Source organism: Erpetoichthys calabaricus, chromosome 12 (genome assembly GCF_900747795.2).
Source record: "Erpetoichthys calabaricus chromosome 12, fErpCal1.3, whole genome shotgun sequence".
NCBI lineage: Eukaryota > Metazoa > Chordata > Cladistia > Polypteriformes > Polypteridae > Erpetoichthys > Erpetoichthys calabaricus.
Window position 1 is genome coordinate 150,147,868 of NC_041405.2, and position 27,060 is coordinate 150,174,927.

At 37.5% G+C, this 27,060-nt stretch overlaps 1 protein-coding gene across 2 annotated transcripts in view; it reads left to right on the top strand.

The window, feature by feature from the left end:
- The window catches only part of ranbp3a (RAN binding protein 3a), an 82,068-nt gene extending 70,108 nt beyond the window's left edge, over positions 1 to 11,960 (top strand). For both annotated transcript variants that reach the window (XM_028816554.2, XM_028816556.2), the window contains 4 exons: positions 66 to 186; positions 4,526 to 4,668; positions 5,295 to 5,481; positions 10,415 to 11,960. In XM_028816554.2, coding sequence (XP_028672387.1) covers positions 66 to 186; positions 4,526 to 4,668; positions 5,295 to 5,481; positions 10,415 to 10,458 — 495 coding nt within the window. In that variant the 3' untranslated portion in view covers positions 10,459 to 11,960. The remainder of the gene's footprint in view (positions 1 to 65; positions 187 to 4,525; positions 4,669 to 5,294; positions 5,482 to 10,414) is intronic.
- The last annotated feature ends 15,100 nt before the right edge of the window (positions 11,961 to 27,060 follow it).

The window sequence follows — 27,060 nt, forward strand, 5'->3', positions numbered from 1 at the left end:
AGTGTGGAGCTGGTCTATCATTCTTGCACACTGTGTTTAATATATTTGTGTTTTCCCCCATACAGATACAATGTAAGCTTTTTGTTTTTGACAAGACTACCCAGTCCTGGGTGGAAAGGGGGAGAGGCCTGTTAAGATTAAATGACATGGCATCAACGGATAATGGATCTTTACAGTCCAGATTAGGTATGGGTTTTTACGCTTTGATTGTCTTCTTTAGCTGTGTGTAGATTCTGTGGGACTAGTTAAATTGGTGTCAAACCCTGTTTTATTGAGGCCCAAAAATAACACTTTATATACCCAATGTAGGCCAGAACATATCCGACTTCTACTGCCACTTTCACTTTACAAACAAAATTTACAGATATCTCTCTGCTCATCACAATTGAATATTCTGCATTGTGTCTTCTCTTGAAACTGCTTTCTGTTGTTATTATCAGCATTTCTATCCTTGGACGTTGCTTCGGATCAGGAAACCAACCAGTGCCCACAGGACCAAACTCAACACCCATTAGGGATGGGCCTAGCATGTTTTGCTGCCCAGGGAAAAGCAGTAAATAGCACTCCTCCCATTCCCCTATAGCCAATATTATGACCCGTTTATGAAACTATTATGTTCAGAAGTGTAGGATTATTGCTATTTTACCCTTTAATATACCATTATCTATATATCGTATTGCTTGTAATCTGGTAGTTTTAAATGGATTATAAACAAATTTATATATTTGCATTTATATACTGTATACATTTAAAGTGGAATATAGGTGTGCATTTGTTTTAATGAATTTTACAATTTTTGTTAAATGATGCACAAGAAAAGTAGCAGTTTACTACATGTAAATTTGACTTGTTTTAGAATTTAATATATTTACACAATGTGTAAACGCAAGTCACATATAATTATTTCTATTTAACATAGTAACACATAGGTTAATTGCGCAGTGGTAGTTACATTTTCCTAACTGAAAACCAGTTTTAAAAAGCTAAATGTGTTTAAAGTTGTATGCAATTATAAAAACACATTCAAAACTTTTTTCTCATCTACACCTTTGCATACTTAGAAACACTTTTGTTCAAATCCATTGTTAATACTAATATTAATACTAATTTTGAATGATAATTTAGTAGAGGGTGTTGTACCGTGAGAAGTGAAGCAAAATGACACCTTTTATTGGATAACTAAAAAGGTTACGGTATGCAAGAGCTGACATACAGTACATACTAAATATACAATTATAGAAATTCTTGGGTTGTAACATTTGTGTAGGCCAGCTAAGCGATTAGGCACAAATTAAACCTTGAAGAGTTTGTGTGCCTCATCTAATGCAGGTTAAATATTGTCCCGATTCATAATGGCTCATAATAGATAGATAGATAGACAGATAGATAGATAGATACTTTATTAATCCCAAGGGGAAATTCACATAGTCCAGCAGCAGCATATTGATTAAAAAACAAAATTAAAGTGTGATAAAAACGCAGGTATAACAGACAATAACTTTGTATAATGTTAACGTTTACCCCCGAGTGGAATTGGAGAGTCGCATAGTGTGGGGAAGGATCGATCTCTTCAGTCTGTCAGTGGAGCAGGACGGTGACAGCAGTCTGTCGCTGAAGCTGCTCCTCTGTCTGGAGATGACACTGTTCAGTGGATGCAGTGGATTCTCAATGATTGACAGGAGCCTGCTCAGTGCCCATCGCTCTGCCACAGATGTCAAACTGTCCAGCTCCGTGCCTACAATAGAGCCTGCCTTCCTCACCAGTTTGTCCAGGTATGAGGCATCCCTCTTCTTTATGCTGCCTCCCTAGCACACCACCGCGTAGAAGAGTGCGCTCGCCACAACCATCTGGTAGAACATCTACAGCATCTTATTGCAGGTGTTGAAAGACACCAGCCTTCTAAGGAAGTATAGTCAGCTCTGTCCTCTCTTGCACAGAGCATCAGCATTGGAAGTCCAGTCCAATTTATCATCCAGATGTGCACATTAATGGTTGTGCACTTGCAAAATAAAGGAAGAAACTGAAAGAAAAATGGATACACAAAATATTGGGGTGGAATATGACCGAGACAAAACCTGCTAAAAAGGGAAGCTTTGATCCAGCACCTAAAAAATAAATAATCAGGGACATTGCATCCTAGGATTTGAAAGACTAGCAGTAAAGGGCTTGTAAAGGTGTCCTGGTCAATGCATAAAGTTGAGTAAAAGTGTTGGTGAGAACACAGGTAAGAGTTTGTAGCTAAAGCCAAGCACCTCCATTTATATTTTTGTTAACATGCATCACTATGGATGGAACTTGACCACATTTATATAAAAAAAAATTTGAACCTGTATGCATAGTATAAAATTCAGCTATGTTTGGTGACTTAGTTAAGTGATAGTTGGAGAATTTCATATTATTTAATACTTCACCCAGGAGTCAGTTATTACAGTTTTGTTTATTAAATATTTTTGTAATTCAAAAGTAATGATAATAAAATGCAATTACATGTGTTAGTAGACCATATTAAATGTGTACTTTTTAACGGTACATTACAATAGAGTTAAAACAACACAAATAAGCTTGTTGTGGGTTCAGTAGCTTTCATACACCGCAGAATTCAGGTGATGTGACAGTGGCATCTTCTAATATGTGTTAGTGGTTGAAGGTCTGTGATTAAATGTTGTTCAGTTTCTTAAACATAACATTTTTTGAAAGTATACCTAATTGAGTGGTATCCATTAATTAGCAAATGAAAAATAACTACTAATACAAAATGAGCAATACTGGCATAACATTGTGATCAGTATTACCCAATGAAAAGAGACAAGGACCTGAAATAAGGTTTCCATCTAACTGTTAATGCTGAAGTAATAAACAAGGAACTGAATTATTGTATAATGGGTCTATGAAAGTTTGAGAATTATTTTAAAAGATTTGAATTCCCGTCTCAAGATACACAGAAGCAAAAGAGGCTCTTCAGATACAGGTAACCCATATGTTTTATGTCATACCACTAAGTAATCAACATTGTGCAGTGTAATCCTGCCCAGTCCTTGCTACTAGCAGCCAAAGTCATCCTTGATGCATGCCCAGCAGCTCCAATCTTCGGCTCGCTGATCAACTGCAGTTACATTTCTGATATTAATATCATTTGGGTCAGCTGCGTCTTTCCTGCGTAACTATTTAGCTCAACACTGTTTAGCTTCTGGTTAATAACATTGAACTAATCTTATCTGCAGATTATTACTTTAAATAAACAATCAATGTAGTCTTGTATATGCTTAAATAAAAGGGGAAAGCAGTTATTTATCTATTTATGTTTTGTACTTTTATGATTAACTTGCCTAAAGCAGCAGGGAATGTTGCTCCTCTACGAGTCACTTGCATGACGCACTCCCAGTCCTTTGCGTCTGACTCACTTGAATTTGGCATTCCAGCAGCTCTCGGACGAGGAAAATTTATAAACTGTACAAGTTTAAGTAACTGCTGTAAAGGTAAAACTGAAATAGTAAACTAATTTGTAGTTGAAGTCGCTAAAGAAGTTTCTCTGTTTTTAAGGTAGTTTAAAAATTTTGCCAATGGTTTTGAATGGGAGATTTTGAAATTTATAAACTTTGTACAGCACAGTCTGTTCAGAATATCTCAGTAAAAATTGAACTGTCTCGACAAATTTACTTGAAAAATAAGCATGGCCCATTTTAACAAAATTGTTCCATGGGGAGCCGAGTTGTTTCACGCAGATAGATGGACATGGCTATCACAGTAGGTGCTTCACACATTATATGCGGCCGCACCTAAAAAGGTTGCAAACATGCTGGCGATGGACCAAACCAGTTCTGTTCGGAGTTTGTCAGAAACAGTGATCTTATTTAACACGTATGGAAATGCAAATGTGCTTTCTGTCCACATACAATGTTTAAGTTATCAGAAGAGACAAAAGCATCCTGTAGGGTGGTGGCAGCAGCAGTCCGGTAAGTTGCAGAATGGTGGCCAGCCCTGACACCTATGTGGCTTTAATGTGAGCAGAGTGGCAGCAGCAGCTTGAGTCAAGCTAGCATCTCTTTTATGGGATTATCACGTATTTGGTATCATGCTAAAAAGTTATTTATGGCAATGGTGCATGTTGGCGCCTTTCATTTTTTCTTGCTGGGGTCATTATGAGTTGGTAATTTCCATTTTATGTACAAGTTAATAGCTATGGTGTGTTGTGATGCTCAGATAAACTTGAACAGACACTGAAAATGCGTTTTAATAGCAGATATAAATCTAAATTGCTGTTTATGTATACAATCTGTATTTGAAACATCCAATTAAGGGATCTTTGGAGTAAACTAGGGTATTTGTGGGCGGTTTGTAACATGTTTTGAATATTGATGAAACAGGCCACATTAAAAAAAGGTCCAAGCGCCGTATCCTGTGCTTGTAAGATGCAAGTCTAACACCCTGGTCTAGTGAAACGTGTGATGACTCTTCGTAAAATACTTTATTATTGTTAAAAAAAAAAAAAAAGTATAATTCTAATGAGTGCATGATTATTTTGCAGTGATGCGGACTCAAGGCAGCCTGAGACTGATCTTAAACACTAAGCTTTGGGCTCAGATGCAGATTGACAAAGCCAGTGAAAAAAGCATTCGAATCACAGCCATGGATACAGAGGACCAGGGAGTCAAAGTCTTTCTGATATCGGTACGTGTGTAATGTTTGTTTTGTGCAATGTCATATAGGAACTATTAAATATAGCTTTGAGCCATTTTGTCACTTGTTTAAACTCCACTTTTCTGTAAATTCCACAGTCTATCACTATAGTTTGTATTCTTTTATATAGTGCCTTATGTCGCTAAGTTACTTACACTATGTAAAACAAAGGCTGCTCAGTTAACTGTGTTTTGGTTTTGAAAAATTAAATGAATAACTCATTAAATACTTATTTTTACAGACCAAAGAGTGTACAATAGTGCCAAATGTAATTGCATTTCATAATTTGGCATCTGGCATTCACAGTTTTAATCTGTGGTCAGTTACTGTGTGGAGTTTGTGTTCTCCCTTTTTTCTGTTTGGGTCTTCCTCCAGGTACTCTGGTTTTCCACAACCTCATCAGACATGCAGGCTGGGATAATTGACAATATTTAATTGATCCAGTAGGAATGAGTCTGGTTGTGTGTGAGTGAGACCAGCAGTGAATTGGCATCCTGTCTGATATTGGTTTCTGCTTTATGCCTGGTGCTACCAGGATATGCCCTGGCGCCATTGATCGTTATTTTGTAGGTGTAAACTAAATACTTATTTATTCTCATTTATTTTTTCTTAATCAGGCCAGCTCAAAGGACACAGGTCAGCTGTATGCCGCTCTGCATCACCGGATTCTTGCACTTAGGAGTCGAGCAGAACAGGAACAGGAAACCAAGAGTGTTGCAGCTGAGCCCGAGGTGACCCAGTCCAATGAAGAGGATAGTGATGAGGATGATGTCCTCACTCCTGGTGGCTCTACAGTGGCCAGCGGTAAATGTCAATAAATAGATGGCATTGTGATGAACTGATAATACTAGAACTAAATTTTGTATGTGACTTTTAACCATACCAAAAGAGCATTTCAGGTTGTATTGTTTACTTTCTGATATGTATTATTATTTACTTGCATATATTATTCAAATATGCAATGTAGACTTTCCAGGTCCCTTCTCTTTAAGTGTAGACTGTTTAAAGCTACGTTCACAATTCTGTCTTTTGACAGATTATTCAAGTTATTACTTCATTTCAAGGTGTATTTCATGTTGCATGTGGTGTTACTGAAGTAAATAACTGATATAATTAATACATAAAGAAAAAAAATGCAATACATATATATCCTGACACATTTAGTTATTTATGCTTATATATTGTTTTTTTTATCGTCACATTTCACAATGCATTTCTTTGCATATTTTCTTATTTTTTGGATGTAAAATTTTATTCGGAAGGAATGGAGGTGTTCAAATCTCAAACAATACTTTGCACAATTTAGTTTATTTTTCTTTCATTCAACTTTGCAGTTTTTTACTCATTATCATTTAGTGGTATGAGTACTGCTGTGAGCCACTGCTTTATAAATCATGTAGCATATAGCCTTGATAACAATTTATTTTGAAAATTTAAATTTTCTTAACATTTCTTGAATGTAATCATTTTTGCTTGAATGTAATCATTTTTGCTTAGAATACATTTTAGAGATACTCATTAAACATACCCTCCTATAGTGCACATACTCCAAAGGCATCTTTATAGTGCTTACAGCTACATAAAAAAAATCAATTTAATAATGTTTTATTGTCCTTTATAGAGGGAACACAATGGATTTTTTGATAGTACATTCTAATGAATTTTAACAACCATTTGAAACTGTCCATTTTAAATAATATGTACAATATATGCGATTGGGATTAATAAAGTATGTCTAAAGGGAAATTTAGATGCACACAGCAGAAGAAACATAAAAAGCAAAGGTATTGACTCGCAGGACAAATAATCAATCCATATATCGATAAATAAATAATGTATAAATTCATTTTGCGGTTTCTGCACTATATACATTTAAGAGTGCAAGCATCAAGTCTAGGACTTCGGGAGGAAGCACAGAATTGTCTAATAGCAGTAGGCAGAAAACATCCTCAGAAGAGCTGCTTAGCACACTGCAGAAGAATGAACCTGTGAATAAAACTGGTTCAAGAGAGAACTTACTGGACAGGATGGGGATAATTTTTTTTGTTAGCCACCATTCTCAATGTTATTGAAAATTTATTCTGTAAAGTTTGACCATCAGGTCTAAAATAATGTGGTGTTACTGAGACAATTCTTGGTAATTCACATGTCAAAAAGTTCTGCTTTAAATTTTAAATATTGTCACTGTGTTCAGGTGTATATATTCACATTTCTATAGATTAGAGCTGTGCATGTTTTGATGTATGATAAATCTATAGACATTTGTAGGGCTAAACTGATTTTAATCAATAACATTGACACCTAATCAAATCCAAACTATTAACGTGCTAACTGTGTAGATATTTTTGTCCAGGACTAAAGTAGTTATAATGAAAATCGAAATCTTAATCTAAAATGCTTTTATTTTTAGTTATTGTGTGTATAATGTGATATTGATTAAATACTGTTATTTTAATGTTTTGGTTTACTTCTACAGGATCTAGTGTTTTAGTAAGTAATCAGTGAACTTTGAAGTGTAGTTCTTCTTTTGGCTGCTCCCGTTAGGGGTAGTTATAGCAGATCATCTTTTTCATGTCATTCTATCCTCTGCATCTTGCTCTGTTGCACCCATCACCTGCATGTCCTCTCTCACCACATCCATAAACCTTCTCTTAGGCCTTCCTCTTGCCTGCCAGCTCTATTTTTAGCATCCTTTTCCCAATATACCCAGCATCTCTCCTCTGCATATGTCCAAACTAATGCAATCTCACCTTTCTGACTTTCTCTCCAAACTCTTCCTCCCTCTTAAAATACATATTCATCACAGCCATGCCCATCCTTTTTGCAAAATCCACTATCATCTGACCTTCATTCCTCTCCTTGACACCATACCTACCCATCACCTCCTCGTCTCCTCTGTTTCCTTCATCAACATGTCCACTGAAATCTGCTCCAATCACCACTCTCTGTCCCTTGGGTACACCGTCCATCACTTCATCCAACTCGCTCCAGAAATCTTTATTTTCATCCATCGCACAACCAACTTGTGGGGCATATATACTAACATTCATCATCACATTCCAGCTTCATAATCATCACTCTGTCTGACATTCTTTTCACCTCCAAAACACTCTTGACATACTGTTCCTTCAGAATAACTCCTACCCCATTTCTCCTCCCATCCACACCATAATAGAACAATTTGAATCCACCTCCGATCTACCTTGCCTTACTCCCCTTTCATTACTTATTTAGTCTCTTGCACGCACAATACATCAATCTTCTTTTTCTCCATGGTATCCGGTAACGCTCTCCCCTTACTAGTCATGCTGCCAACATTCAAAGTTCCTACCCTCAGTTACACTCTTTACCTTACTCCTCTCCTCCTGCCTCCGGACACGTTTCTCCTCTGTTCTTCTCCTTTGGCCAACAGTAGCCCAATTTCCACCAGCACCCTGTTAGCTAACAGTACTGGTGGCCGTTGTTAACCCAGGCCATAACCAGTATAGAAAGCTGTATTGTTGTCCGCATATTGACCTGGCAAAATTTTACACCGGATGCTCTTCCTGACGTAACCCTCCCTATTTATCCGGGCTTGGGACCAGCACGAAGAAACACAGATCCCATAGAAGTGTATTAAAAGTACATTTTTCAGGTATTTAAGAAAATAACCAATCTGTACTTTGGTTTAAGTAAATTAAAATGAAATCAAAATGATTTCCCCTTTCTTAAAGAAGACATCAAAATCATGTAATGACAAACATACAAAAATATTAAACATTTAAAATAAGTTCAGAATTCACATTTTAAAACTTTTTTCCTTGTACATACTCAAAACCAGCATTCATTTGTGTTGTAATATTAAATGGATTCTTTTCATCATAATTATGTTTTATCTTAAAAAAAAAAAAAAATTAAAAATATAGTCGAGCTGCGAACTGAATGTCTTTATTCCAAATGTCTTAGCTCTCTGTGCAAAGAATTTTCTAACAATTGTGTGAAGATTATCATAAATCAAATTTGAATGGTACTACATTCTCTTTAAAGAACTACTCTCTTTTACTTTTTTATTTAATCATTTAAACAATTCTTCCTTTTCAATGCATAATCCCAGTTTCCTTTGAACTAGAGAGATTCGGTTCTTTCAGTGTTTCTTCATAGCCAAACCCCCACAGCCATTGCTTCTGTCTAGTAGTTTTTCTCTGCATTTTCACTTGTGGTGTTTAATGTTATTATTTTGTGATATGAAGATCAAAAGCTGTAGTACTTCACTTACATTAGCATGTAAAAGTATTCAGTCTCCTTGCAAGTCGTCATAATTTTCTGTATTACAAATCCATTCAGTATTTTTAATGTGGTATCTTACTTTGTAACAATACATTTCAAATAAACCATTTACTGTAGGTATTTAACTGAAGAAGAAAAACTCCAGTTTAGTTTTTACCTAAATATTCAAGCCTTGCACATTCCTACTTTGTTGAGAACCCTATTGCTGCAATAACTGCCTTCATTCTTTTGGGGGTAATTGTGTCCTAGTTTTTCATATTGTTCAAGAGTGATTTTTCCCCATTTTGGCAGAATTTATAGAGATCCTCTAGGTTGGTGGGTTGGCACCTCCAGAAAACAGTTTTCAAATCGTGCTACAGATTCTCAATAGGGTTAACTTTGACTTGGCCATTCCAAAGCATTCACCTTTTTAGTTTTTGAGCCTTTCCATTGTTGTGTGGCTTAATGCTTAGGGTCATTGTCATATTAAAAGATGAATCCTCTCCTGGCCCGTAGGTTCATAGCTGACTACAACAGGTTCTCCTCCTTATTGTGCGGTATTTGTGCCCATCCATTGTCCCTTCAGCTCCAAACATTTCCAATCCCAGCACATGAAAAGCATCTCCATATCATGATGTTGCCATCACCACCTTATTTCACCATAAGTATGGTGTTTCTTGTGGCATGGGCAGTGTTCGTTTTACACCACATTGAAGTCTAGCCAAAATGTTCTCGTATTTTGGTCTAATTTGACCCTAAAATCTACTCCCACTTCTTAACTGGGTCTTTCTCATGCTTTATAGCTAATGCCTTATGTGCTTTTTTTGGCCCTTCTTAAGGAATGGCTTCTTTCTTGCTTACCCTCCTGTGAGGTCTGTTTTATGGGGAGCTCTTCAAACTGTGGACCCTTGTAGTTTCAGCCAAAGAGCCTTGCAGACTTCTGAGATTGTCGGTTGGATGTTTAGTGGCCTCTATGTAGTAAGACTCTGTGATGAACCTTTCACTTTCTGATGGTCAGTGCTTAAACGGTACATTCAGATCTCATCAATATTTTTTTTTTTTGTCACCTTATCCTGCCTTGTGCATTTCAATGACTTGAGCATTCTTATGTTACTTATGTCATAAGATCCATTTGTTAATGTGACGGGTAACATGGATATTTTGATACTTGTTTTCTGTTGTCCTGCGTTGGTCATCTACCATGACTGCTGAATCATAAACTTTCTTACCTCCTTTGAAAACATGAGATTAATTTTTATTGTCTGTTATTATAAAGCACATGGAGTAAGTAATATGTAAACAAAACACCATTTTTGATTGGAGTATTCCTTTAAGTTGGATTTAGCAGACTTGCTTATTATGCATGATATTTATAGTTATTTTGTTTTTGTGTATAACAGTATCTAAATAATGTGTTTACAAGCTTTTTTATTGTAGACACTTTTTTTTCCATGTTTCTTATATTTTAATTCCATTTTCTCCCTTATTTCAGGATCAACAGATGTTGGTGATGCCCCAGCTACAGGGAGCACATAGCGTCTTTCTGATTATTCTGTCTGTGAGCGTGCAGCTTGCAGCCGCATTCTTGCAGGCTCCTCTGTGGACACCCCAGACCAGCATTTTTTATTTTTATTTTTTCCCTCGAGTAATTAGAAGATCTAGCTCCAGGATGGACCCTGCACATCTGTTAATCAAAATCTGTGCAACTCGGATCTCTGCAGTAAAGGATCCAGAGTACTTTTTTATTTTTGTTTTTTGACAGCAAAACTGCAAAAAAAGAAACTTTTAACAGCTTTTGGTTTGGGACATGAAAGCTCATCATATTGATGAGTTGAGAAGGAAGCGTGTGAGAGAGACAACTATTTTCTCCGGTCCTTTTTAGATGTGGCACATTAAAGACTACAGTTTTACACCAGGACATCATCTGTCAGCTCATAGCCTACAGAATGGGATTTAGATGTCCAGCAGGGCTTTCAAAGTTTGTTTAGATGTCTTGTCCTCCTGATAAGTCACCTGTATCCTCAACTGAATGGTCCTACACCACTTTACCTTTTTCATCTTCTTGTTAGATTTTGTTTTCTGTTCCTATCTCCTTTCCTCCTCAACACATGTACATGTCTGTATGTGCTGTATTTCACCCGTTCCACCCGACAGAGGTAGCAGTGGTATGTGGAATACAAGCGTTCATGACTTGGCACATCAGCTTAAGTAGAGCAATTAAGAAATAAATTACAGTCTTTGTGTGTGTTTATGTTAGCTGTACCACATCATTACCTTTGTAATAGTGGAATTGATTTACTATTTCAAAGCGCAGAAATCTGCCTTTTATATCAAATCTTATTTTCAGTGTTTTCCGGGTCTAAAGAAATTTGTACATTTTTTTCCTTTGCTCACCCTTACCAGATTTTTATCTCAAAAGCTAGGTCACCATGCAGCAGCAGTGCTTTTTGATTAAAGTAGTGTAAAATATTCTATCATTTTAACTGCATACCAGAGTACAAAAAATATTCAACTAAGAGAGGAGTGAAAGAAGTCAACAAAAACACATATGCACACAAACTGAACGATTATTTGGGCTTACATTTCTACTGATGATCTTACAGTGTTTTCTTGGAGTTGATGCCCCAAGTGTTGTCCATTTAATTTCACTGTAATTAACTGTATTTTCTCATTGATTTCTGTAATAGCAAAGGAAGACCTTTCTTTAACACTGGCTCATTTAAGAGAATTCAGTTGAAGTTGGCTGCCTTGAATAGCTTGGTTTTTTTGTGTGTGTTCTTTTTTGTTTACTCTACAGAACTAGTGAAATTAGATCCCTTTATAAAGTTAAATGCTTCTGCTTTACAAAACACATTTTGGATTTTTTTTTAATTTAAAAATGTAGTAGTCTGAAACTATGATGTATTTTTCAGTAATGGAAAGGTTTTCACTTTTTACAATGTTGAAGATATTTGTTTTAGTTTATTTTTTTATTGTGTTACAATTAATTGCAGTTAATTGCAGTTCAATGTTTAGGTGAATAGTCGGATCACATGGGGGGGAAAAGGGAAAAGGTAGAAATTTGATTGTGGAAGGTAGTTCCATTCCTGTTAAGGAGAAAAATAAATTAGGATTGCCTTTTCTAGCTGAAGTTTTTTTATTTTTCCTCCCCATTTATCTTTTTCATTTTATGCAATTCATTAAAAATAATGTCACACTCGGTAAATCTAAAAGCTGAACTGACCATTGTAGACAAATATATTTTTTTAATTAACAAATGCATATGTTTTGGGTCTTTGTTCTAGCAGAAGCACAGGTGTTTTTTTTTTTTTTTTTTGTTTTGTTTTATTGTTAAGTATAATATCTCTACATCTTTATGGATGTTAAGGGATTAAGTATTTATAATGCTTGATGCCTTTCATCTTTGCAATTGGCAACATATTTATGCTACCCCCCCCCCCCCCCCCCACCACCACAACCTGAGAACTTCTAATCAAGTATATGTCTCATTTGTCAAATCGAGCTGCGAAGCTCAGGTCCCTCCCTGTTGAAAGTAAAGAAGCATGATGAAAATGGTACAGGTAGTGTAAGTCTTCAAAAGATGGGCTTTTTTATTAATATATACAAACAAAACATACACAACTAATTTATTGATTTTTTTTCCTTTTGTCTCAACATAGGTAGAATGTGTGCACTTTTTTGTCCATGTTTTTTTTTTTTTTTTTTTTTTTTTTTTTTTTATATATACAAGTCTCCCATATACATTGTAGTTAAACAATGAATGATTGTAAAACAATAGGAAAATATGTTCATACAGGAGGCTAACAAAATTTGAAGCCCATTCAACAGAGCAAATGCAAGAGGATCTCAAGACAACAGTAGTTAGTTGCAGCTAAAGCTTTAGTTATTACTTTAAAAATGAAAAAAAAAATCACTTCTGTGTTTTTTCAAAAGGTTTATGTAAGATTGTCATATCAAAATGTATTTCAGAATTACATTAAAACTTTGAACAGAAAGCTACTTTCTTGTTTGTTTGTGCAGATGTGACCCCGCATTCACTTCATGACATTCCTTGTTTTGTTTCATATTAGGGGAGGAGCAGCACTTTTTTTTTTTTTTTCAGGTTTGTAATTTCCAAGATTTCACTTGAAGTAAGTCTCTTAACTCCCACCATTGTGTAATTATATCTAATATTTTTACTTACTATGTGTAAAACTTTACATTTTATTTACATTAAACTTCATCTGCCACATGTCTGTCTAAATCTGAGTTCTGTCCATGGTGTCCATAATGATTTTCCTGATCCTTGGTTTTCTACCAGTCTGCCTAGTTTAGCTTGTTAGTTACTTTTTTTAATTTATTTATTTTTTATTAAGATCCTTTATGTAAAATTTAAAAGCAGCAGCCATCCACAACCCCGGTCTCCTGAGGGAGCACACTTTCAGCATTTAGTAACCAGTTATGCATCCATTGGCACAGTGCACTTTGAATTCCTGAGATATTTAGATTGATGACTAGCCTCTAAATCAGTTCATACAAGAGCCTTTGTAAATGCATCATTCTAGTCAAATGTTTTGTTGCTTCATCAAAAAATAACTTGTTTGTTAAACATGATTTCCCCTTTCTTTGTTGATTGTTTGCTAAAATGAATATACTTGATAAATGTTGCTCAGTTTTGTCTTTTATTAATATACTTGTGGTAAATATTAAACTAATTGGTCTGTAGTTAATAAGCTTGTGCTAGTTGCCATTTATATAATGGGGCTATGTTTACTAAATTTCAATCTCTGTGAATTTTCCCAGAATGCAAATATGCATTAAGGTTTTGCACATGTAATCATGCAGTTCTTTTGGTATTGTCGATTTTATTCAATTTTATCATTTTTAATTCTAGCAGTGAGTCTCTTATAGTTACATCTAAATCATTTTATACTTCAGTAATATCCCTTGTAGTTACTGGAAACTTTCCAGTTTCTTCACCAGTGTAGAAAAATAGGAATTTAGAGCATTTGCTATTTCTTTTCCTTCATATTTTTTTCTCCTATATTCTTAATACATTTAACCTCCTCTTTGACTGCTTTATTTATGCTGAAAAAAATTTAAACACCCTGTTAGAATTGAAATTTGCTTTTTCTGTTGTATTCTCTCACTCAGCATATAGCGAGCTCTGTAGTTTGACTTCTCCATATTTTTTTTTTTTTATTGTTTAGTCATTTTGATCTTTCTTTGCTCGTTCATTGTGGATTTCTTTTGAATTTGCTTTTGGTTTCCAACTTTTGGGATGTAATTTTCCTGCACTCTGTAGTGTAAAACCTAAAATTTCATGACAGTTTGCCTCTTCAAGTTTTTGCATCTCCTCAAAATATGCTTTACTAAAGCTTAAGAGTTGTAATTTGCTTTTACACAACACTGTGAAAAATAGCATATTACAAGCACTAGATCCTAATAATACAGTATCCTGTGCACTTTGTATTTTGTGTTGATTAGAAAATATTAAATCTAGTTGTGCCCGTCCTCTTCCTGTTGTTTTGACTTTGAGTTAGAAAGCAAGCCATTAATTACATGTATTCACTCCTAATCCTGTTCTCGGCTATTTGATTAATTGTAGTTTTCCTTTTTTTTCTTGGCTCCCAACAGAACAGAAGCAGACGTGTGTTCAAATCCTCTCTTGCATATTGGCCAACTCCTCCATTTTGATTTTTTAAATTTATTTATTTATATTACTGTGTATTGCATTATTCATCAACCCAACTGCTATAACAACTTTATAACCTGCTGTTTCAATTGCCTTATTTTTTAGCAGTCGGACAAATTCTTGTCTATTTGCTTTTACCTTTCTGACTAGCAGTTTCTTTTTTCTATGTGTTATTGTGTGGAATTTTACACAAACTCTTAGACCAATGCCACAAATCTACCCCAACACCTAAAATAATTCAAATTGCCTGGGGATGTTGGATTACATGATTAGAAATTGATGGACATGTCAAATCAGATGACTGCATGATCATTTTCCAGCACAGTTTGACATTTACAGAGTATCGCGATCTTGCCCCTTTTTCTGACCAGCATTAGCAAGCTGCCTGACTGAGCTAGTGCTATGTAAAGGCTTTGCAGATACAGAGAGTTGAGCCTTTTTTCCCCCAATTTTTTCAAGGTATGTAAAACACGCAGCGTCATGTTTGAGTCATTCTTCTGTTTGTCAGTTCCAAAACACCCATGTTCATTAGATAGATAGAGATAGATAGATACTTTATTAATCCCAATGGGAAATTCACAATTATCATCATTATTTCCTTTAGCTCAATTATATGCAGCGTACATCTGTATGAGTGCTCATTTGGTTGTTGACTTTCATGCCAACCTTTATGACTTGATTATATTGGGACAAGTCACTAACTGGTTGTAAGCATTCGCTGGGCATGTCAGATGACATGACCAATAATCGCACAGGAGCACGCAGAGAATACCTCTGACTTGCTAAGATTATGTAAATAAAGTCTGCAACTGAAAGCCGCTGGAAAAGTTGATGAAATGCATTTATATAACACGATCGATACATTGTAAATTATTTGTATTATGAATAGTTTCTAATCTGTAAGGTTAGAATAATAATAATAATACTTGTTTGTAGAATTTGTTCTAATAGCTGGCTTTACCTTAACCAGATACATTTTCTGCATTGTAATTGGTTGTAAAGAGAAGTGGAAAAGAAAAGTCAAGAACAAAAATTGATGAGGCTGAGGTTATTGACTTATTCAGCTGGTTACTTATTCACACAGTTATTATTAATAACTGGTTTACATAAGCATCATTAATAAACATATATCATTAATAATATATGCTATTCTACAAAGCTGTATATTCATTTGTGTCATTAAAATTGATAATTGTGGGAAAAAAATCCATATGTTGGCCCTAGATAGGTGGAAATGAGTTATGTGATGTTGAGATGCCAAGATTTACACAGTTTAAGACAAGGCTGCGAATATGTGGATCAAACTGAGTGGGAAATTTGGCACAAACCCCAGTTTAAAGAATGGCATCAAATTAATAATCCAACCAAGACTGATTTTTATTTTTGTGTGTTACTTATGCCATGTGGTTTGTAGTTATGGCCAAGAAAGGAAAAAAAAAATTTTTTTATTCTTTGGGGAGAAGCCAAATAATGTTTCTGATAGAAGCCAATAGTGACCAGTGCTGGACAACAAAAAAAAACCTGCTGTTACTTGTGTCACCAAATCCATGTTTCAAGTCATTCAGCCATATGATCAAAACATGTGAAACACATGCCTTACTAAAATTTTGGTAAATTAATGCCTCTGGAAAATGAATGTAGTCCACATGTGGGATTTGACTTAAAGATGGAACTCTTGAACAGTGTATGAATGAAAAGTGGGTGATATTAGGAAGAATCATATAATTTGTAACTTTTAGCTTTTAATTTGTTACAGTGCACTGTCTGATCTCTATGACAAACACCATACAAAAGTAAATTAAATGGAATTAGCTTTGACGTTGTGTCAGAACTCCATGTGTTACAGAAACTTAAACAAATTGGTTATAGCTGTGATGCACTGCCGACTGGCTTTAACATTTACATTTCCAGTGTAAGGGACCATATATTAAAAATGACTTATTTTTCATATTTATAGATGGCCTTTATTTGTTCCCGGGGAAATGCGGCTTTTTACAGAAGCGCAATAAATAAATAATGACCAACATCAAACCCCCTCTCAAATACTCCCCAGAATGACTAACTAACTCAAAGGTTCTCTTTCTTTTTAATGATAAAAGAGCAGGAGCAGTCCTTTGTCCCAGTGAGGCACTATATAGGCCTATTGCAGTTGGTAATTGGTATTGCTGAGTTGTTACAAAGCTGCATGGACAGCACTCTAGGATTTCACATATGCAGGTGGTGGTGTCTGGATGTGTCCAATAGGAGGCTACAGAGTGGTGATTGCATATGTATGAGGCTGATTAACATAGTCCATATAGGGTGGTTTCAGGGTGCATTCAAGTATGCATATTTACAAAATGGGAGAATTGTGTGTATGCGTGTGTCCAGCTCATACTTTGAACGTGTATTTGTATATGTACAGTACTGTGCAAAAGTTTTAGGCAGGTGTGAAAATGCTGTAAACAAAGAATGCTTTCAAAAATGGAAGTGTTAATCATTTATTTTCATCAATCAACAAAATGCAGTGAATGAACAAAAGAGAAATCTAAATCAAATCAATAGTTGGTGTGACCACCCTTTGCCTTCAAAACAGCATCAATTCTTCTAGGTACACTTGCACACAGTTTTTAAAGGAACTCGGCTGGTAGCTTCTTCCAAACATCTTGGAGAACTAACCACAGATCTTCTGTTGATGTGTGGATGTAGGCTTCCTCACATCCTTCTGTCTCTTCATGTAATCCCAGACACACTTGATGATGATGAGATCAGGGCGCTGTGGGGGCCAAACCATCACTTCCAAGACTTCTTGTTCTTCTTTACGCTGAAGATAGTTCTTAATGACTTTGGCTGTATGTTTGGGGTCGTTGTCCTGCTGCAGAATAAATTTGGGGACAATCATACGCCTCCCTGGTGGTATTGCATGATGGATAAGTATCTGCCTGTATTTCTCAGCATTGAGAACACCATTAATCCTGACCAAATCTCCAACTCCATTTGCAGAAATGCAGCCCCAAACGTTCAAGGAACCTCCACCATGCTTCACTGTTACCTGCAGACACTCATTATTGTACCGCTTCGACGAACAAACTGCCTTCTACTACAGCCAAATATTTCAAATTTTGACTCCTCAGTCCAGAGCACCTGCTGCCATTTTTCTGCACCCCAGTTCCTATGTTTTCTTGCATACTTGAGTCGCTTGGCCTTGTTTCCACGTCGGAGATATGGCTTTTTGGCTGCAACTCTTCCTTGAAGACCACTTCTGGCCAGATTTCTCCGGACAGTAGATGGGTGTACCTGGGTCCCACTGGTTTCTGCCAGTTCTGAGCTGATGGCACTGCTGGACATCTTCCGATTTCGAAGGGTAATAAGCTTGATGTGTCTTTCGTCTGCTGCACTAAGTTTCCTTGGCTGACCACTTTGTCTACGATCCTCAACATTGCCCGTTTCTTTGTGCTTCTTCAAAAGAGCTTGAACAGCATATCTTGAAACCCCAGTGTGCTTTGAAATCTTTGTCTGGGAGAGACCTTGCTGATGCAGTAGAACTACCTTGTGTCTTGTTGCTGTGCTCAATCTTGCCATGACATGAAACTGTCTTCCACAACCTCACCTTGGTAGCAGAGTTTGGCTGTTCCTCACCCAGTTTTAAGCCTCCTACACAGCTGTTTCTGTTTCAGTTAATGACTGTGTTTCAACCTACATGTGACATTGATGATCATTAGCACCTGTTTGGTAAAATTGGTTGATCAAACGCCGGACTAGAATCCTACAAAATCCCTGACTTTGTGCAAGTGGACCTATAAGAATTGATGCTGGTTTGAAGGCAAAAGGTAGTAACACCAAATATTGATTTGATTTAGATTTTTCTTTTGTTCGCTCACTTTGTTTATTGTTATCAATTTACAAAATGCAATCATTATTTATATTTCTGAAAGCATTCTTTGTTTACAGCATTTTTTCACACCTGCCAAAAACTTTTGCACAGTACTGTGTATCTCCTCCTCCTCTAGTAATAAATGGCAGAAGTATGACGAGAAATATGGTACAAAAGAAAGGACAAATTTAACTTTCTTTAAAATGCAGCTTTCGCTCCTAAACTCTCATTGCAGTATAATAATGTATACAAATACAATTGAAGAGAAGCCATTGCAACAGTGCAGTAGTCTTATAGTTCTGCATTGGGGTTTTTGACGACTGCAGTTCCATCTTTCGGTAGAAGCAGAGGCATGGTTTTTGTTGACGCCATGTCTGTGCCAATGGATTTGCTGACCTGAGGTATCTTGGTGAGCCTTAAATATCCACACTTTTTTGCATGTTCAGTGAGCTATCGGTATGTGCTAATTTAAATGACAAGATTTTTTTTTTTGTGGTGTCTTCTGGCTGAAAGAGGACCAGGAGATGCAAGATAGTGAGCACCAGAAACAAGCTGAAACTGTGAAGACGAAGCCTTTTACACCAAAGCCAAATTGCTAAACAGAAATCAAATTCGATGGGAAAACTAAACATTCAGAAACTTGAAATTCGAGAAAGAAATTTGCACAAAGCTCATTTTGAGTTCTTTTAACCCAACTCGTGGATACAAATGAATCCTCACATCAGTATTTAAACAGTCGCAGTAATGACGTAAGACACCTCACTGTCGGAAATCACGTTTCTTGGCAACCATGAGCAGTGTCCCGCTAATGGGAGTGAGAACATGGCTTCTCCCATTTGCAAAACGATAAAATTGTACCACAATGAAATTATCATTATGAACAGGAAATGTAACCGTGCAGAAACAAACGTACCCAACATAAAGAAACTCACATTTCCATGAATATGTTTTGGTTAGAAAAATTATATTTAACAGAAATAAATTCTCAAAGTGAACATCTTGTAACAAGGATTATGCATATTTTCATGCTGAAATTCACACAAAGTTTTCTAACAATGAATAATTCCATCCCAAAACCCCCCCATTGCACTTGGGTCCCAATCCAGGTGGTTTGGTGTGTGGTGGGTGCAGCAATGCACTATTAACGCATGTTCCCAAGCCCCCATCCCTCTCTCACTTCTTCTGTGGACTGCATGCTGACCAGCACCCACCTGGCTGCATGGTATAGTTAGCGTGTCTGCTAGCAATGCCACGTGCAGTTCAGGTTGTGAAGTGTGTGTCGTCTGCGTGTTCTCTCCATATTATTGTCTTATTGTTTTTCACTTTAAAGCCATTGTGACGATGCGGGTTCATCTCCATGCTCCTATCCAGCTTCTGGGTGCTCTTGAACCCGACACTGTCGGTAATGTCACCGATGAGCTAGGCAGTGAAGACATTAACCATGAAGCAAGGGGATGGTGCAAAAAGTGCAAAGTGATTTTATTTAAAAAATCAACAAAATCAAAGTTTGTCAGTGCTTCAAATGAGTCATTAAATAAATAATCCAATAAAACGGGTGAATCCGTGGAGGTTAAAAACACAATAGAAAAAACCTTTTTAAGCAAAGTTAAAAACTGGCTGGAAGCAGTCTTTTCTTAAAGCTCCAGTGCTTTCTTCTCCCATACGGGCCCCGCAACAGGGGAGTCGCCTTACCAGTAAAATACAGCTCCCTTCAATTCTGGTCCGGTAGCCCTCCGATCCCTAGCTACGTTGGGCTCCAGCCGGACTGAGACTTGGGTTCCCTCCCCCAGCGGCCGAGGCGCTCACGCTGGGGCTCAAAACGCCCAAAGCCTCCTCGACTCCGCTTCCTTCACTGTGGCGAGCCAACCTTCTCCCAGTCACTCCTGTTCCAAACAAGCGCTCAGCAGGAGTGACCACTACCGTCGGCCCTCGGGTGCTGGCCAAACACCCCATTTGGGGTTCTCCTACTAGCTGCATTAAACTCCCATGAGCCTGCTCTCACTGACTTTCTCCGTCTTCTTCACCCTTAACCTCCCTTCACGCTCTTTTTCTCTCTCATCTTTCCTTTCTCTCTGTTTGTCTTTCCCCCACCCGCCTTGCGTTTCTATTATTTATTACAGGGATGTGGATCAGGTGTGGCAATTAGCGAGGACTGTCCGTATCACGAATCACCTGGGAACCGCTCCGGCCACACTACCACACCCCCTCTTTAAGCTGCGAGTGCGGTGACGATTTATTTAAAAAGTGGCATTTGATCTGAGCTGTGGACCCGCTATACCACAGCCATCAAGTCTACGAGTCCGGAGTTGCTGTTTCAGTTTAGACTGTCCATGGCCAGTAGATTTGTCCTGTGCAGTGGGTGGTTGCATGAATCTCACTTTACTTCAAAATATTTAAATCTCTATGGCAGTATTTTGTCAGATGATGCTGATGTCAGTTAATACTGAGCAAGTGCCGACATACCATTGTTGGGTTGTTTTTGCTAATCACTGGCAGAAGAGGGACAGACATAAATAGTTAGTGTTTTGTCTTGGTAGAGTAATATATATTGCTCTACTCTCCCCTATTGTATTATTAATATGTAGCCTTAGAATGCCTAATCTCACAGACTTACCACTGTTTATAAGGTATTATTGTATATAACTTTTCCCCACCTTCCCTTCTATATCTATAACCTTAGGCAATTAGATGTAGTAAAAGACAAGCAGAAGTTAAGTTACAGTTTAAACAATGTATTAGTATTATTGATAATATTCATAAATAATAACAATGCAAAGTACATTTGAATATTGGCAACCATACAACCTGATTAAATGATGATATGTAGTTCAGGTGGCACACAGTCTTCTGGTTACTTAAATGTCTCTAGTTAAGGCATCATTGATGCTCAGCTTTCAGCCACATGTCTGTTCAAAATGGCTGCTGTGCTGTTCATTGTGTTCTCTTCATCATCACAGGTTAGCAAGAGAGATGCTTCTTCATCATATGTTGGTTGGTAAGAGAGAGATACTGAGGGTAAAAACATACATTTATAGATGTTCTGTCCAATCCCGAGAGCCAATAGGACATCATGGTACTTAGAGGCCTCCGAGACAAGCCAATTCCAAACAGCCATACCTCAGACCAATGGGGGAAATAGAACATCTAAACACCTGCCACCAAACCATATGTTAAAGTACACCTTAGCCCATTTGCGGGGGTAGAAATAACTTTAGCAAGGAAACACTTGCCAAACTGGTTTAAAACACACATCCCCCAAATCCTGTCGTAAAATTCAAACAGACCCATTCCTATGGGGGGGTAAACACTAAATTACATTGCTTTGTCTAAACTACAAATAAAGATATACAGTACAAAATATTCATCAAGTTATATGTAAAATCTCACATCACAACAGTTAGGGAAGTTGGTGTTTAGGTTCAAGAAGTCTGCTCACATACCGGAAACTTCAGGTATGGGTCCATCATAGATTTCATGCCCAAAATGCCACTTTTTTGTTACCATTGGAAAACCAAATGATTAGTGTGGGATGGCCATCATGACAGGCCTTTGGCTTCATTAATTAGGATGCATGGACAGATTTCACCATCACTTTGAACAAAATCCAGGCAGACTACCATGTGAAGTACCCTGCTCAAAAAGAAAAAAATATGGGAACGCTTAAATCACACATGGCATCTAGAATGAAACATTCAAGTGGAAAATCTTTACTGAGTAATACTGTGTTGTAAGAGCTATTTTCCTAGTTATGTAAGATTCATAAATATGACAAAGCATAATCTATGGGAGGTTCCTATAACCCCCATAAGTTGAGTAAAATTGGAATATTCTAGCTATTTCTATCTGCTCTGACTAAACCTTATTCTTCAGTTAGTGACAGCCTTGCCATGTGTAAGGTATAGAGGGCATACGGTTTTGGTGCGCGTGCCAATGGGCCTGCGGACCTATTGAGTGTGTAAAATAACTCGTAAAACTGCATTTATTTAAGTGCAGAACCGTACGCTTATAGTGTACAGAAGAAGAAGCTAAGAATCTTTAAATATAGAAGAAGTAAAGAACTTTTAAGTACAGAAATAACTAAAGTTTCTCAAGAAAAGCTACAATTGTGCTTGAAAGTTTGTGAACCCTTTAGAATTTTCAATATTTCTGCATAAATATGACCTAAAACAGCGTCAGATTTTCACTCAAGTCCTAAAAGTCGACAAAGAGAAACCAGTTAAACAAATGAGACAATAATATTATACTTGGTCATTTATTTATTGAGGAAAATAATCAAATATTACATATTTATGAGTGGCAAAAGTATGTGAAGCTCTAGGATTAGCAGTTAGTGTGAAGGTGAAATTCGAGTCCGGTGTTTTCAATCAATCAGGTGTGAGTGGGCACCCTGTGTTATTTAAAGAACAGGATCTATCAAAGTCTGCTCTTCACAACACGTTTGTGGAAGTGTATCATGGCACGAACAAAGGAGACTTCTGAGGACCTCAAAAAGAGAGTTGTTGATGCTCATCAGGCTGGAAAAAGTTACAGAACCATCTCTAAAGAGTTTGGACTCCACCAATCCACAGTCAGACAGATTGTGTTCAAATGGAGGAAATTCAAAACCATTGTTACCCTCCCCAGGAGTGGTCAATCAACAGATCACTCCAAGAGCAAGGCGTGTAATAGTCAGCGAGGTCACAAAGGTCCCCAGGGTAACTTCTAAGCAATTGAAGACCTCTCTCACATTGGCTAATGTTCATGTTCATGAGTCCACCATCAGGAGAACACTCAACAACAATGATGTGCATGGCAGGGTTGCAAGGAGAAAGCCACTGCTCTCCAAAAAAACATTGCTGCTCGTCTGCAGTTTGCTAAAGATCTAGTGGACAAACCAAAAGGCTATTGGAAGAATGTTTTGTGGACGGATGAGACCAAAATAAAAGTTTTTGGTTTAAATGAAAAGCGTTATGTTTGGAGAAAGGAAAACACTGCATTCCAGCATAAGAACCTTATCCCATCTGTGAAACATGGTGGTGGTAGTATCATGGTTTGGGCTTGTTTTGCTGCATCTGGGCCAGGACGGCTTGCTTTCATTGATGGAACAATGAATTCTGAATTATATCAGAGAATTCTAAAGGAAAATGTCAGGACATCTGTCCATGAACGGAATCTCAAGAGAAGGTGGGCCATGCAGCAAGACAACGACCCTAAGCACACAAGTTGTTCTACCAAAAAATGGTTACAGAAGAATAAAGTTAATGTTTTGGAATGGCCAAGTCAACATCCTGACCTTAATCCAATCAAAATGTTGTGGAAGGACCTGAAGGGAGCAGTTAATGTGAGGAAACCCACCAACATCCAAGAGTTGAAGCTGTTCTGTACGGAGGAATGGGCTCAAACTCCTCCAAGCCGGTGTGCAGGACTGATCAACAGTTACTGGAAACGTTTAGTTGCAGTTATTGCTGCAATGGGGGTCACACCAGATACTGAAAGCAAAGGTTCACATACTTTTGCCACTCACAAATACGTAATATTCGATCATTTTCCTTAATAAATAAATGACCAAGTATAATATTTTTATCTCATTTGTTTAACTGGTTTCTCTTTATCTACTTTTAGGACTTGAGTGACAATCTGTTGATGTTTTAGGTCATATTTGTGCAGAAATATAGAAAATTCTAAAGGGTTCACAAACTTTCAAGCACAACTAAGTTTAGAGAAAATACAGTTTTCCCTTTTTTTGCCTTTTATTCTATGTGTGTAACTATTTTACCTTTATTGTTGTGTGGATTATTTGCTTTTAACTTTCACTAAATATTTTTAAAACAAACTTTTGGACTAAGAGATTTCTTTCAGCACGCGTTTTACCCGTGCTTGATCTTGCCTTATACTTCGGAGGCTACCTGTGTAATTCATTGAGAACAAAATGATGTAACAACGGTCGATGGAAACCAAAAACAGCAACACACTGAGGGCTGGAGTCAACACCACGCTGAAAATCAAAGTCAAAAATTGAGATCACAGACTGATCCAACTTTTCAGCACAGAAACTCAGAATGTGATCTCAGCAGTGTGAATGCCCCCCAAATGCTTGTATGCACTATCGACAACGTTTGGGCCCCTCATGAGATGGCAGTGATGGTGAACCTTTTAGAGACCGAGTGCCCAAACTGCAACCCAAAACCCACTTATTCATCGCAAAGTACCAACACGGCAATTTAACCTGAATACTGAGGTTTTAGTTTAGTAAAAACAATTCATATATATAAAAACATTTTTTGCCTTAAAAGAAAAACACAATAACCGAGCTTTCAATGATACAAACAACTTTTTATTGAAAGGTAAAAGTATGCATTTGTCATGCTTTTGAACAATTAATGTGATTTTTGCTGCTGTATGCATGCTGATAATTTGTCTAACCATGGCTCATACTTTGTAAGTTTGAGAGCAACACATGCAGCGCTCAGGTCATCTGTTAGTCTGTTTCTGGTCTCAGATTTGATATCATTCAAAGCCGAAAACAGCTGCTCACAAGCATAAGATGATCCAAACAAAGTAAGGAAAGCAATCCCAAGTGCTTTCACAGGTTTCCATCCAAGGAGTTTTTGCGAAAAAATATTTAGCGCTTCAAATTTTTTTACCGATATAGCTGATGGAAATGCTAATTATCGATAAAATGTTGTACATATCGACATAATATTTTTCCGTTTAACTTTAGCACATAAATTCCATATCGATACTTCAGATGTCGCAAAAACTACATTGGAAACACTTTTTGTCGGAAAAAAGGGCTTTAACGCAAATAAATGTGTCACATTTTCATCACGTGTATGAACGGTATGCAATTTCATTGGCCTCCGCTACAGTCGGAAGTCTGATATAACGCCGCATTAATTTTTCTTTAATAGCGGTGCACACAGCATATACACATCGATGGACGGTAGTTTTACTAACCCCGAAAGTTTCTCCAACTACTCTATACTCGGCGCAGGTTGCCAGCTTGTAAAGGGCGATGGCAATCCGCTTTTGGGTTGGAACCGGTGGTCGGTGGCAACCTGTGATGGGCGCAACATCAGGACTGATGAATCCACACAACATCTCAAATGTCGGCCGTGTCATTCTAAAATTTTGCTGCCAGAGATTTTCTGTGAAGTGTCTCTCCACCACCTCCTCCCAGAAGATCTTATTCCCTCGTCTCTCCCATACCCGTGGGTTTCGTCGCACTGGGGTACTTTCTTCGAGCTCTAGGGCTATCAGACAAGCAACTGCTTCATTCTGCTGTCGTCTTCGGATATTATGTACAATTCCAATTATTTGTGAAACTGAAATAACAGTAAGCTGGCAAATTTCAAAAAACTGTCTGAATAATCTCTCCATTTCTTTGTTTCTTTGTTTAGTGGAGGGGGTGTAACATGGAAAACAAAAGGTAGATCATTTGCGACATACACAAAATTATGTATGGAAATGGCTCAAGAGCAGATTTTTTTTCGCGATACAACAAAACTTATGCGACAGTTCGTTTTGGGGGGATGACGTCATCACGCACACCATTTTATCGATAAAAAGCCAGTTGGATGGAAACAGGCTGGAGACAGCAAATTTCGCACATTTTTTTTACGTATATTCTGTTTGTCGATAACAAAACGTCGCAAAAGACTTAAAATTATTTGGCAAAGAATTCCACAATTTAAGGATTTCATTTCCAGAACTAACTGTGCCGTCCTTTGTCATCCCTTCCATCTTCTCAAGTGTTTCACGCTGGTCTTCCCCATTAATCTTCATTCCCGTTCTCTCTCATTTTTTTCCCCCTTTCCATCCGCCTTGCGCTTCTATTATATGAGGGCAATCCCAAAAGTAAGGTCTCCTATTTTTTTTAGAAATACAAACAACCGTTTATTTTCTGTAATGTTTATATCATTTTAAAGGTTAAAGACTTTTTTATTTTTCTACATAATCTCCGTTTCGGTCAATGCATTTTTGATGCACTGTGGTAGTTTTAGAATGCCCATGTCATACCAGCTCGCCGCCGTGTCCTTCAGGAAGCATTGAACCTCATCTTTCACCTCTTCGTCGGAGCAGAATCGCCTTCTGGACAAATGTTCTTTCAACTTAGGGAACAGGTGGTAGTCACTGGGTGCCAAGTCCAGACTATAGGGTGGGTGGGTGGGTGATGAAGTTCCAACCGCCGATCTTTACGCATGTTTTTCTCAACCTTCGCAGCTGTCTTGTCGGAAATTGGCGGTCTCCTGCGCGAACCTCGCACTTGGCGGTAGCGTTCAATAGGAGCTCCATTTTCAAGGGCTGCCAGGCCAAGATTGAGCATCCCAGCGAAGCCACAAATGCTTGTTTGGGAGTGGAGGAAGCACCAATCACAATGGTGTGGCCAACAGCCGTACGAACAGTTTCTCTACGTCCCCACCGCTTTGGAGACCTTACTTTTGGGATTGCCCTCGTATATTACGGGGATGTGGATCAGGTGTGGCGATTAGCAGATCCTGGCAACAGTTACGGTTGCGGACAACTCCTCCCCTGTGCACTTAAGAGAGGACCACCCGCATCCTGACGATCCTGGGAACACTCTGGATGACCTGCCACACCCCCTCTAAGCCGCGAGTGCGGCAATTATAAA